The following is a 13,375-nucleotide window of genomic DNA, read 5'->3' on the forward strand; positions in this document are numbered from 1 at the left end:
CTGCCAAACACTGTGGCCTGAGACCGAGCATCTGAACATGGGAGATGATCACCTACAATCCCAGAGAGAGAGAGAGAACTGGCTCAGTTGTGATCATGTGACGTTCGGTGTCACAGACTCCTCATATCAGAAGACATTGCTCATTTGTAAAGGTAAAATTTATTAGAAATGTTTGCTCGTTGGGGCACCTGCGTGGCTCAGTTGGTTAAGCATAGGACTTCAGCTCAGGTCGTGATCTCCCAGTTCTTGGGTTTGAGCCTCACATCGGGCTCTGTGCTGACAGCTGAGAGCCCGGAGCCTGCTTCAGATCCTGTGTCTCCCTCTCTGCCCCTCCACCATTCATGCTCTGCCTCTCTCTCTCCGTCTCTCAAAAATAAGTAAAGAGAAAAGAAAAGGAAGGGAAAGAAAGAGAAAGAAGAAAAGGAAGGAAAGAGAGAAAGAAGAAAAAAGAAAGATGAAAAAAAAGGAAGAAAGAAAAATGCTCGTCTTGCGGAACACTCAGAACAAGTTACTCGCAATCCAAGGTTTTACTGTATTTGGAAGTTATGCCATTATCTGACTGAATGACTTACATACGCCTTTCCAGGATTTTTTCCCCCTGCCCTGTACATTCTGGCGTCCTCCGTGGGCACCTCTTGTATCTCCGTGTCCTTAACACATTTCCTGCCCTACTATGTGCTGCTAATTGCCACTAGGAACAAGTGAGCAGGCTCTGGACAGGAAGAGGGAGGGACAAAGAGTGGCAGCCTCCAGCGGCTCTTACACCAGCGTTTACACCAGCGTTCTACAAAGTGAGGATCCGCAGCCAAATTTGCCCCCAGCCTTTGGGACAGAAGGGAGGCAGCCAGGGAGGGGAAAGCCCAAAGTACCAGGTGCTTGGAGGCCACTGAAAGCAGGGGTGGAAACAGGTGCCCTTTCTCGAGTGGCTCCTGTTGGAAAAGGTGCTGGAGTGGATGATGTGAATACGAAACCGCAAAAAGACCGCTCCCCACCCTGCTGGGGGGACTGCCTGCGGGCACTTGGAGGAAAGGAAGCAAGTTAGGAAGAAAAGGGTCAGATCCTCCTGCCGTGACATCCTGAGGGGAGTCCCTAAGCTACCAAGTCACCCCTGAACACATGAGGAGCCGTTCACACGTACAGCACGGTTTATAAAGCGACTTGAACAAGGAAAGACAGCCTCCTAATTGCAGTGTAAGGGTTGCTGCTGTCCATCTCCAATTATGAAAGTCACACAGCTCTCAGCACTCATGGGGCCAACCCCCACTCAGCGTCACAGGCAGAAAAGACTCCGCTTCCATTCTGAGAAATTTATTAAAACAAAAACAAGCATTGCTTGTCCATGGAAACAGTCATTTGCACTATGGTGGTACTAAGAGCAGAAAAGCAATTTTAAATATATTTTTTAAAATCACAAAATGTATCAGTTAAGGCACTACATCCCTCCCGTCTCATGTTTTCAATAAATACGCTGTTGTTTTAAAAAGGCAGCAATGAGTACCTCTGATGATTAAATCAATACAGGCACTATTCTCGTAAAGGCAGTTACGTTTTGCTGTGGCCACTGTATGTGATTTATTCTCAAAAGAGCTTTCATTAGCGAAGATTAGCATTTAAAAAAACTGAGAATATGAAAAAAAAAAATCACAGTTTTCTCTTTCCAGTTTTAAGTCTCTCCCAGAGAGACCCAAGTACACAAGTTACCGTTTCTTCATATATTCTTTGGCAACAAGGAATTATGCGTAAAGTACAAAAGATCACCTCCCAAGAAGTAAAGCCATTGGAGGTTAGGTGTCGGCACAGCATAAGTCTTTGGAAAAAGTATGTGGGGTTTTTTGGGCTTTTTGGCGTTTTGATTTTTTTTTGCAGCCGTAAACTACAAAACTGGTGAGAAAACTCTGGACCTTCTGGCATCCAAGAAGTCTGCTTCGCGGGTGCCCTGGTGCAAGGAGCTTGAGCCAAACCGACGGGCGTATGTGCAGTGCGCACAGAGCACCAGACAGGGGGTCAAGTGGCAGCGTGCCCATTCGGGCCCCCCATCCTCCCAGTCCTTCCTAAATGATACCAGTGGTGATTTTTCTGGCAGCCTCAGCAGCTCACGGAGCATGTGCTATGCATCGCCTAGTGTGGTCCTCTGTGAGACCACAGGGTTGGAGGCCACGTTTTCTGTGGTCTCTTCCCATCCCAGCAGCTGGCTAGTCTAATGGTGTGAACTGGTTTCCGTTGCAGCTGCAGCCGACAAGTGCCGCCTCACCCAGGACACAATGACCACAGCAAAGAGGAGGGAAATTAACCTGCCACAACAATGCCAGATGGTTGGAGCCTCGGGTGCAAATCTTTTGGTCAAAGCACGCTCCACTCTCCAACTGAAAATCACCCTTTAACTGGACTTCGATTACTCACACAAGGGCGCTAAGACTTCTTTATGAGACAACGTAACTTTCTCGGCAGAACGAGGTTGCATAGATCCGAGATTAAATCCGCATTTTCACACATTTGGTGTCTCCAGGCAGGTGAGCACCTAAAAGTTTGGGCAGCGAGGTTGTACGAGGGGTGACACAGGGGCAAGGATCTTATGCGAGCCACCCCTCACTTAGGGTGAGGATTGTTTCTCCCACCTTAGGTCAGTCGTACAGAAGAGGTTGCTCACCTGGTTTATTTTACTACCGTGACATTGGGCGAGTGCAGGTTGGCAAGACTTACGCCGGAAAACACGCTTTTACCTTCTGGTGAGGAAACTAGGCACACAGTCAAAGCATCAAGAAATCCAGGACCTGCCTAATCAGATGCAGAAGAGAATACAACTAATTTCATTCTGAAATCATAACAGCATTGCTGTCACTGCTAAGATGTGGTCTTCAGTGTGACTTTCTTTTATATATTATTGAAGTTGACTTTAAATTATAGACACAATTTTTAACCTTGTCATAAAACACGAAAAATCAGTCACTGAGAAGCAATCATATGCCAAGCATCTAATCACAAAAATAGAAAAGGGAATCCAAGAGCACTTCAAGAAGAAACTTCTGGAACTGGAGGGCAATTTAGTTGTTCTTCTCCAGGGACCGGTAATAATCCGTCAGGACTTTCCATGCTTTGGGGGCCATGAAGCCATCCGGGGGATTCTCTCCTTCCCGGGCCAGCTTCCTCATCCGGGTCCCTGAGATGAAGTCGAATTCGTTGTGCCTGTCACAGGACAGCAACACAGAACTCAGCGTGGGTGAGGCACATCGAACCTAAAGATGCCCGCGGTAGGTGAGGGGGTGTTTAGACCCTGTTTTTTTCTGTAAAATGCTGCACTTACTGGAATGGGTGATTCACTAGGTCTTCAGTAAAGGAATGTACACAAGAAAGGGCAACTGATAGCAGGTATGCATTCGACATTTCCCGTGTACCTGCTCTGTCTTCTGCTGCCCCGCCTGCGTCCCTGAGCTCTGAGCTCAGGGGAGACATACTGAAAGCGAGCTATGGACAGACCCTCTACTGATATACCAGGCGGCCATGCTACGACTTTACGGGGACACACAATGTGTAAGACCGGTCTTGGCCTTCAAGGGACTCTCATTCCTGCTAGGAGAAGGTGGAGAAGCACTGGAGAGCTTGCACGGGGCCCAAGCTTTGCCACCTCTTTCTGGTTGAGCAGATGTTAATGAACGCCTCCTCCTCTGGAAACCTACCTTGCTGGATCGTAGAAGTCCATGGCTTTTTTGGCTTTGTTGTAGGCAGCCACTCGGAATGGAATGATTTCCACAGAGGTCAGGCCAGGGGCCATGCTCAAGACCTTGCCCCCATGAGTGGGTTCATACAGGTCTTTCTTGGTCTCGGGGTGAGGCATTCCGGCAGGGTCCCGGCCCACGATGTAGAAGTTGGCCCCTGCAATCATCCGGGACCTACAGTGCCACTGGACCTAGGAGACATCATGGGAGGGAGATGTTGGTCACCACTGGCCAACTCTTGGGTCTCTGTTTACAGAGATACCTTTATTCTGCTGTAAAAATAATTCAGTGACAGGATCACCTAATAGGTGCAGAAGTCCGTGGGGTATCTAAGACCCCAAGCTCTTCTTCATGCTTGTTTACATGAGGTAGGCGCTCTAGACCCGAATCCCCCCCGCCTGACCCCCCCAGCTTCCTGGAACCTGAGGTTATATTTCCTAATCGCTCTCTCCAAACAGGCAGGTGAGCCAGGAGCATGGGGACCTTACTGTTCTACAGAACCATGTGAATCTTACTTCCCAGGCCCTCCCTATTCAGAATAAATCACAGTTTAAAGGAAATTACAAATTCCAACATCTTTGATTATCTGATTGCCAATAATGAGCTGATTATACACAGACATCGATTCTAGTTTGACACAAATAATTGGGATTTCAAAATGAACTGCCCTCTCTAAAGCTCAGATAGAAATATGGAGGGTGGAGAAGAGAGCCAGAGACCAGGTACTTTGATCTGGTTGAAGAGAATTAATTTACTAAACTCGGTTTGGGGCATTCCAAACAGTTGAGACCCTCGCAGTTCATCATACTTCCTGCAAACGTGTTCAAACCCGCTACGGTGGTGGTCCGGGAGGACAAAGAAAGTCTGTTTGACAGGCTCTCTGTGTTATGATCAAAGGGGACACTGAGCTTTTAGTGGGGCTTTCTAATGGAGCTCACAGGGCCTGTGTGGTGACTCCATGACTAGACTCTGGAAATTGAATATTAGGTTCAATACAGTTTGCCCAATACCACCCCAGTTAAGCTGCATTATCCTCCTTATCTGCACACCAACCTCCGTGTTCTCAGAGGCAGTGCGTAACAGACTCGACTTGGTGTTTCTAGCATTTTTACAGAAATGAAATGGAAACCTAATGAAGTTGGATAAAGAAGAGAGACCAGGGGGCACCTGAGTGGCTCAGTTGGTTAAGCATCCAACTTCGGCTCAGGTCATGATCTCACAGTTTGGCGAGTTCGGGCCCCGTGTGGGACTCTGTACTGACAGCTCAGAGCCTGGAGCCTGCTTCGGATTCTGTCTCCCTCTCTCTCTTCCCCTCCCCCGCTCATTCTCTCTCTCTCTCTCTCTCAAAAATAAAACATTTTTTAAAAATTAAAAAAAAAAAAAAAAAAACAAGACACAGCAGAAGACTCCAGAATCTGCTCATGAGGGAAAAGGATCCCAGAGACTCATTCACTCCTCTTAAGTCAAGTCTGAGCCCACATTTCTGAGGCCCACAGCCCAGCCTGGAGACAGCTCACCTCCGTGGGGCCGGCATACAACATCGGGGACGGGAAGATGGCCACGATGGTTGACTTGGGGTCCAGGACACCTTCCTCGAGCACAGCTGCATGCTGCTTCATCCGCCAGTCCAAGGGCACATCATCGTCCTTGGTCCAGCCACCCAGAGGGTGCAGCAGGAGCACGGGGTGCTTGTAACCCCGCTCCAGGAGTCGGCGGCGGGTGTCCTGCATCAGCAGAGCGTGGCCATTGTGGACGGGGTTGCGCAGCTGGAAGGCAAACACCGCATCTGGGAAAGGAGAGGAGGAAGGCGAGGTGAAGGAAGTGCACGCTGTCACTCATCCACAAGAACAGGAGGAAATGCAGGGGAGCTCCCCCCCTCTGCTTGCAAGAATCGTTTAGTAAAGCCAGATAGAACTTTGATTTTAAAAGAAAGGAAACACAGCCACATCTAAGGCACAGAGCATTTGCTATGCCCATCAGCTTTGAAAAATCAACAGGAGGGGCGCCTGGGTGGCTCAGTCGGTTGAGCGTCCAACTTTGGCTCAAGTCATGATCTCACAGTCCAGGAGTCTGAGCTCCGCGTCGGGCTCTGCACTGACAGCTCAGAGCCTGGAGCCTGCTTCGGATTCTGTGTCTCCCTCTCTCTCTGCCCCTCCCCAACTCATGCTCTGTCTCTCTCTTTCAAAACTAAATACAACATTAAAAAACAAAACCAGCATCCAGAGACTCCACCTGGGGCCTCAGGACTCTTGCTCCAAAGGTGCCCACAGTGCCAGACTGCATCCACAGGGCGGGGACACACAGGCAGGAAGCCCTAGAGGGAGAGCCTGACTCGGAAATGAAGACATCTGTGGCCAGGGCCTTTGCAGCCAAGCACGGCTCAGACCAGAGCTGGTTCTGGTCAGTCCTCAGTTTACCCTTTGCTCCTGTCTCTCACGTCCCCAGCACAAGAACCATGACCAGCACCTTCTGGGGCCTGGGAAAAGTTTCAACAATCTAAAGACGTAAAAAAATATTTCACCTTCAACTGTCAAAAAAAAAAAAAAAATCTCCAAAACTACTCCACTTAATAATGGGCTCCTGGGGCATCTGGGTGGCTCAGTTGGTTGAACGTCTGACTCTTGATTTCAGCTCAGGTCACCATCTCACAGTTTGTGGGTTCGAGCCCTGCGTCAGGGCTCTGTGCTGACAGCTCGGAGCCTGCTTGGGACTCTCTCTCTCCCTCTCTCTCTCTCTCTGTCCCTCCCTGGCTCACTCTTTGTCTCAAAATAAATAAATGAAACTTAAAAAAAAATAATGGACCCCCGAGAGGCTTAATTTTTCCTTCTAGTTATGAAAGAAATATCCATTATGGAAAATTTGGGAAATACAGAAAAGCCCAAGATAGGATATAGAAACTACCTAAAATCCTATCATGATTTTTTTCTCTCTCTTTTTCAAAATACGTAAAATGAAAATCTTCCTGCCCATTGGTCCCTGTCCCCAAGAAGCAGCCGCTGTCACCTGCGGTTTGGCACATACTCTGCACAGACCTTGGCTTATATACAGTTATTTAAGAACAGTTATTTTATTTTGTTTTCCAGAACTCTGCTCTGCATGTTATTCTGCAGTTTGCGGTTTTGCTTAATAAATACAGCCGGGGTGTTTTCCTGTGTCCATGCATATCGTTAACGGGCTGCAACTATTCCTATATATGGATATACGTCAACCTTATACGCTCATTCCAGTCTGTGTCAATACAAATGCTGATGGAGGCTTCCAGCTTTTGAAGACTATAAACATGCCGGGGCATCTGGGTGACTCAGTCGGTTAAGCGTCAGACTCTTGGTGTTGGCTCCGCTCCTGATCTCAAAGTTTGTGAGTTCGAGCCCTGCATCAGGCTCTGCACCGAGCTTGGAGCCTGCTTGCGATTTTGTCCCTCCCTCCCTCTCTCTGCCCCTCCCCTGCTTGCTCGCTCTCTCTAACTTAAAACCATTAAAAAAAATTTTTTTTTTTTTAACTATAAACCTGCCGATTCCTGGTATCTTTAATTGTGTAACGGGAGGGTGGCGACGAGTGTTAACAGAGGCACCCTCTCGAGCCAGCCTACTCACCAGCATTCATTTCTTTACATTTCTGCTTGAGCTCCAGAGGTGTCAGGCGGTACTGGTCCAGCCCATCGTTCCACCTGATTCTCTCCAGCACCTGCAGGTCTCCACCAACCAGCCAATCCCCGCTCTCCATCACCATCTAGAACAGACCATTAGCAAGGGTGTTGGAGATTAGATCAGCTTCTGTTTTACCTGGAAAAAAAAAAAGTGTTCTCCTTCCGAACCGATCTCGGGTTCCTGTTGAAGAACCACCTTCGGTTCTTAAGCATTTCTAGCACAGCCTTGCTCAAACTATGTGGTCTCTCAACCCCTTTATGCTTTTCAGAATTATTGAGGACCCCCCCCCCAAAGAGCTTTTGTTTTTGTGGCTCTTGCCTATCGTATTTTCCGTATTAGAAATTAAAAGTGGGAAATTTTAAAAATATTTTTTAATTTGCTTAAGATTAATATAAACCTACCGTATAGTAATATAAATAACTTTATTTTTAGTTAAAAATAAATGTTTTCCAAGAAAGAAGAGACAGAAATGCATTGCTTTACATGTTTGCAAATCTCTTTAATGTCTGACTTAATAGAAGGCAGTGAAGGGGGCCTTAGTGGCTCAGTTAAGCGTCTGGGTCTTGATTTTGGCTCAGTTCATGATCTCAACAGTTGTGAGTTCAAGCCTCTCATTGAGCTCCATGCTGAGTGTGGAGCCTGCTTGAGATTGTCTCTGCCTCTGTCTCTGCCTTTCCCTCCCTCCCTCACTCTCAAAGTTTAAAAAAAAAAGAAACTCTTGGTTCACTGAGTTTGTCAGTTTCTCAGATGTCGACATATTTCAGTTTAGGATGTAAAAAAATTTGATATTTGATATCAATATCAATATTAATATCTATATACTTGCCATTAATATCAATATTTGATATTTATTAACATCATCAGACAATTTTTTAAGTGTTGGGAAGATGCCAGACCCACTGTGGCAAATAAAAGCTTTCCAGCATTTTTTCATTTGAAAGCTCAGTTTGAGATCATTGGCAACCAACACCCTCCATTGTTTTCCTTGAAGTGACACGTTCACTGTTTTGTTTTTGTTTTTAAATATCTGCCACATAACCAAGTCTGAGTAGCCATAGTTTGTCAGTCATCTAAGCAAAAACCGCATTTCCTGGAAAAGTGGCTGGTTTTGCTCACGGCTCAGGTGCCCGACTGAGTCTCCGACTGAGACAACCGTTGTGTATCCGTGCGTGTGACAAAAGCACTTTCGTGTGCACTGCCCATCTCCTGACACAAACTTTTTTTTTAACGTTGTTTTTTATTTTTGAGAGAGACAGAACGCAAGCAGGGGAGGGAGAGAGAGAGGGAGACACGGAATCCAAAGCAGGCTCCAGGCTCTGAGCTGTCAGCACAGAGCCCGACGCGGGACTCAAACTCATGAACCGTGAGATCATGACCTGAGCCTAAGTTGGATGCCTGGTGATAGACTATTAAAAGGAGATGATCAAGTGTCCAGATTCAGTAATTGTTTTTACAGCTTCATCAAGAACATTCTTGGGATGCATGGGTGGCTCAGTCGGTTAAGCGTCGACTTCGGCTCAGGTCATGGTCTCACAGTTCGTGAGTTCGAGCCCCACGTCGGGCTCTGACAGCTCAGAGCCTGAGCCTACTTCAGATTCTGTGTCTTCCTCTCTCTTCTGCCCCACCCCGTCCTGTGCTCTCTCTCTCCCTCTCTCAAAAATAAACATTAAAAAAAAGATAAAAGAACTTTCTCAACTGAGGCTGGCACTGCCTTTCCTGCAAGTGTGTGTGGTGAGGGGCACAACCACCCGAGTGCGGCCGGCTGTCCCTGTCCCGAGTCTGAGGAGCCGGCAATCTTATTCGCCACTGCTGTTGTACCCTCAGTGCTGACGTCAGCACGGTGAAGATGGCAAATAATGTCTCAGGAGTATGAGCAGTTTTGAGACTGGGGTTCTGGGGAAAGGTCTTGGGGACCCCCAGTGTTCTGTGAGCCACTCTCCGAGGACCACTGCCGGTGCATTCCTAATACAGCCTCATGTATCTTTAGACTGTTTTCAATAAGGACCCAGAATAGAGAAGCTGGAAAAAAAAAAAAAAAATCAGGCAAGTTGTTTTCTACCGATTAATTAATTATTGCTAAGCACACTTACTAAGGAAACTCTCCAAAGAAGCATCTTTCTTAGTTATCTCTAATTTGGAAACAAAAGAAAATGTCCAAAGAGCAGCAGTATGTAGCCAAATCCACACCCAAGGCTAAGCACAGACTAATTAGCTAAAATCTTGTTTTTCTCAAATAATCTTTGAGAGGGGCGCCTGGGTGGCGCAGTCGGTTAAGCGTCCGACTTCAGCCAGGTCACGATCTCGCGGTCCGTGAGTTCGAGCCCCGCATCAGGCTCTGGGCTGATGGCTCGGAGCCTGGAGCCTGTTTCCGATTCTGTGTCTCCCTCTCTCTCTGCCCCTCCCCCGTTCATGCTCTGTCTCTGTCCCAAAAATAAATAAAAAACATTAAAAAAAAAAAAAAATTTCAAATAATCTTTGAGAAGGGTGCCAAGGCCACTGGATGGTAAGAGAGCAGTCTCTGGCAAATGGTGTTGAGAAAACTGGATATCTACAGATAAAAGAATAGAGTTAGAGCCTTATTTTATACCCTGTAAAAACAATTAATTCAAAATGGATTAAAGTCCTAAATGTAAGATCTGAAACTCTAAAACTCCTAGAAGTGAACAGAGGAGAAGTTTCATGACCTTGGACATGGCAATGGTTTCTTGGATAGGACACCAAAAAGCACAGGCAACAAAACAAAAATAGACACGGGACTACTTGAAGCTTTAAAACTTGTGTGCCTCAAAGAATACAATCAACGGAGTGAAAAGGCAACCTAAGAATGGGAGAAAATATTTGCAAGTCATCTAATGGGGGCTAATGTTCCAAATATATTTTTAAAAAGTCCTACAACTCAACAACAAAAGATTAAATAACCTGCTTTTTTAAATGGGTGAAAGACTTGAATGGACATTTCTCCAGAGATGATCTACAAATGGCCAACGGGATAGGAAAAGGCGCTCAGCATCACTCCTCATCAGAAAAATGCAAGCCTGACCCCTGTTAGGATGACTACTGGCAAGAGCAGAAAATGTCAAGTGTTGGCAAGGATGTGGAGAAATCAGAATGTTTGTGCCCTGTGGGTGCGATTGTAAACTGGTGCAGCTGCTGTGGAAAACACTGTGGAATTTCTTCAAAAAATTAGAACATAGAACTACCATAGGATCCACCGATCCGGCTTCTGGGCATATAGCCAAAAGAATGGAAAGTAAGATCTTGAAGAGATTTGCACGCCCGTGTTCATAAAAACACTATTCACAAAAGCCAAGAGGTAGAACCTGTCCAAGGACCCAACAACAGATGAATGGGTAAACCGTGACTTGCACATACAGACAACAGTATTATTTAGCCTTAAGAACGAAGAACAGCCTGTCCCAGGCTACAGCATGGATGAAGATATTACACTAAATGAAATAAAAGCACTCACAGAAAAGATTAATACTGTATCATCCCTCCTAGGAGAGGCATCTAAAACGAGTCAAATTCATAGAAACAACAAATAGGAGGGCTTCTACCTGGGAGGGGGAGGGAAGTTGTTGTTTGATGGGTATAGATTTTCAGATTTGCCAAGCAAACGTTCTGGCCCTTCCTTTCACAACAAAGTAAATAGAGTTAACACTCCTGAATGGTACGCTCAAAAATGCTACAGATGGTAAATGTTAGGTTATATGCTTTGGGCATAGATAAATGGATAGATTATGACCTGTTTTTTTACTCACTGAGGATTTCACTGCGGTTACTAGTAATACCCTCACTTGGCAAAGTCTCAGTTGAAAAGGTGACTTTGGGAAAGGGTGAGTGAGGGACAGGAAATGGAGACCTATAGGAAGCACTCTGTGCACCGTGTCTCACACTATCAATGACCCCACTCTTCCCCTCTGTGGTTGTGCCCCTTTCTGTCAGGGCAAAGAAGCCTCGGGGGCGGGGGGGGGGGGGGGCAGGCGCACTTGGTCTACATCTCCAAGGTCTAGGTCATGACCTGTGCACATGGGACTCCAGAATTCCCTGCATAAGGAGCCTCGAGCTGGCTCCCAGGAGTCAGAGCGCTTCACCCCTCTGCCCCCGCCTGTCTTTCCAGGGTGGACCCTGCCAGGGCAGCACTGGTTCTGGAGACTGGCCAAGTGAAGGGAGTTTTCCAGGGGTGTGGGTGCAGCTTGGACACCCAGCCCAGGGCGCCCTCATGGTGTGGGACAAGGCCAAGCATAGAAGAGGAAGGAGGGTTCCTTGCAGGCCAGGAGTCAACTCTTCACACGGCACCATGTTCTAGTGCAGAATCAAGAAGCATACCTTGGAATCTGACCTTCCGGGTTATTCTCAAGGCATAGCTGTCAGAGAAGAAGGATGGGACATATTGTTTCTGACGGTTCGTGAGTTAGATATGTGACCTTCAGATGCAGTATGTTGGCCTTGCCCTGGGCCCCACAAATGTTAGGGGTGAGCCTGGCATGAGGAGCGGCCATAGGAACAAAAAGGAAGAACAAGTCAGTGTGGGATGGAGGGAGGAAAGGCCAGCGCTCCCCTCATGGGAGGGAAGACACCCTTGGGCCTGACAGGACACATGGGTGTCACCCATGTCACCCACTTGGTGACATCCAACTGGGTCATAAGGTGCACCTTAGACTCACAGAGTGCTATGTGTCAGTTATATCTCAATAAGGCTGGGGAGAGAAGAAAAACACGACCTTTGTTTTGTCATAAACCTAAATACGCCCCATATAATGGGGCTGTGATGCGATCAGTTATAACCTACAACCTTGTTAAAGCAAGGGTCTCAGTTGCTGAGATGGACGTTATAGAAAGTCCAGCTTCTCCATCAGTTAATGATCTCATAACCCTTCCACTGATCAAATTCCATAACTGCTCTTGTGCTGTCCAAGGACAATATGGCCACCTGTGATGACAGCTGAGGAGAGGGCACAGGAGTAGCGAGATAAAGCTGATGGAAGATAAAGCGCTGAGATGGAAGACGCCAAGGCACCCAGGGTGTGCATACCCCTGGTTCACATCCCCTGTTGTGGCTGGACGTTGGAGCTTATAATGATTTGCATTCCATCGGGGCTCAACATCTGGGGAACTGGGATACAGCCATGGCTCTCAAAAGAGGGCGATTTTGCCCCTCCTGGTGACATTTGACAATATCTGAAGACAATTTTGATTGTCATGATGGGGGCAGGGAAGGGTGTGCTATTGGCATCTAATGCGCTGAGGCCAGAAATATGCTACTACATACCCAGCACGGCACGAGACAGTCCCCACAGCAAAGAATCACCCAGTCCCAACGTCAACAGTGCTGGCGTTGAGAAACTCTGGGTACAGAGGGTGATTTTCAAGGGTTTGGGTCCGTGGCCCCCTTTCTAAACTCGGTGCCGAGAAAAGTCACTTAATAAGATATTGTCAAATACCCTTACCTGTTCATTTACTTTCTCTTCATTGCCCCAGTCAGGCTACAGATAAAATTTTGAAAGACGTGAACACCCCAAATCCCTAGGAGTGCAGTAACTCATTCTGGACGCTAGGGGTCCACCCTATATCATTCTGCTGGTGAAGGCAACATGGAACCAACCTGGTTCACAAACCAGGCCTGTGTCTATCTGAAAAGCAGTGCTGACACTATGCTTTGGGCATTTTTGAGACGGGGAGGGCGCAAAGGGCATCTCTCTCCCCAGGGTGGTCCAACACGCCCCAGAACTGAGACTCCGCTACCAGGCTGGGAGGTTCAGTGGCTCTGCCCAATCGCCCAGCCCCCACCTGCTTCAAGCCTCCTGCCAAAAGCGGGCAAAGGAACGCAGCTGGAGTTTGCAGACCTGCGCACACGGAGAGCAGGGAGGAACGGGCTCGGGGGGAATCGAACAGGGTAGCGAAAGGGGAGCTGGGCCAGGCAACAGAAATGCAGAGAAGGAGAACAGGGTCCAGAGATCTGCGTCAAGAGGCAGAGACAACCCAGGCAGTGCACGTGGAGAGCATATATCCATT

At 47.4% G+C, this 13,375-nt stretch overlaps 1 protein-coding gene across 3 annotated transcripts in view; it reads right to left on the minus strand.

The window, feature by feature from the left end:
• Positions 1-1,292: 1,292 nt before the first annotated feature.
• PAPSS2 (3'-phosphoadenosine 5'-phosphosulfate synthase 2) overlaps positions 1,293-13,375 on the minus strand; it is a 75,333-nt gene continuing 63,250 nt past the window's right edge. For all 3 annotated transcript variants that reach the window (XM_058696312.1, XM_058696314.1, XM_058696313.1), the window contains exons 9-12: positions 7,307-7,442; positions 5,231-5,499; positions 3,675-3,904; positions 1,293-3,183 (exon numbers count right to left, since the gene is read on the minus strand). In XM_058696312.1, coding sequence (XP_058552295.1) covers positions 3,042-3,183; positions 3,675-3,904; positions 5,231-5,499; positions 7,307-7,442 — 777 coding nt within the window. In that variant the 3' untranslated portion in view covers positions 1,293-3,041. The remainder of the gene's footprint in view (positions 3,184-3,674; positions 3,905-5,230; positions 5,500-7,306; positions 7,443-13,375) is intronic.

Source organism: Neofelis nebulosa, chromosome 13 (genome assembly GCF_028018385.1).
Source record: "Neofelis nebulosa isolate mNeoNeb1 chromosome 13, mNeoNeb1.pri, whole genome shotgun sequence".
Classification (NCBI taxonomy): domain Eukaryota; kingdom Metazoa; phylum Chordata; class Mammalia; order Carnivora; family Felidae; genus Neofelis; species Neofelis nebulosa.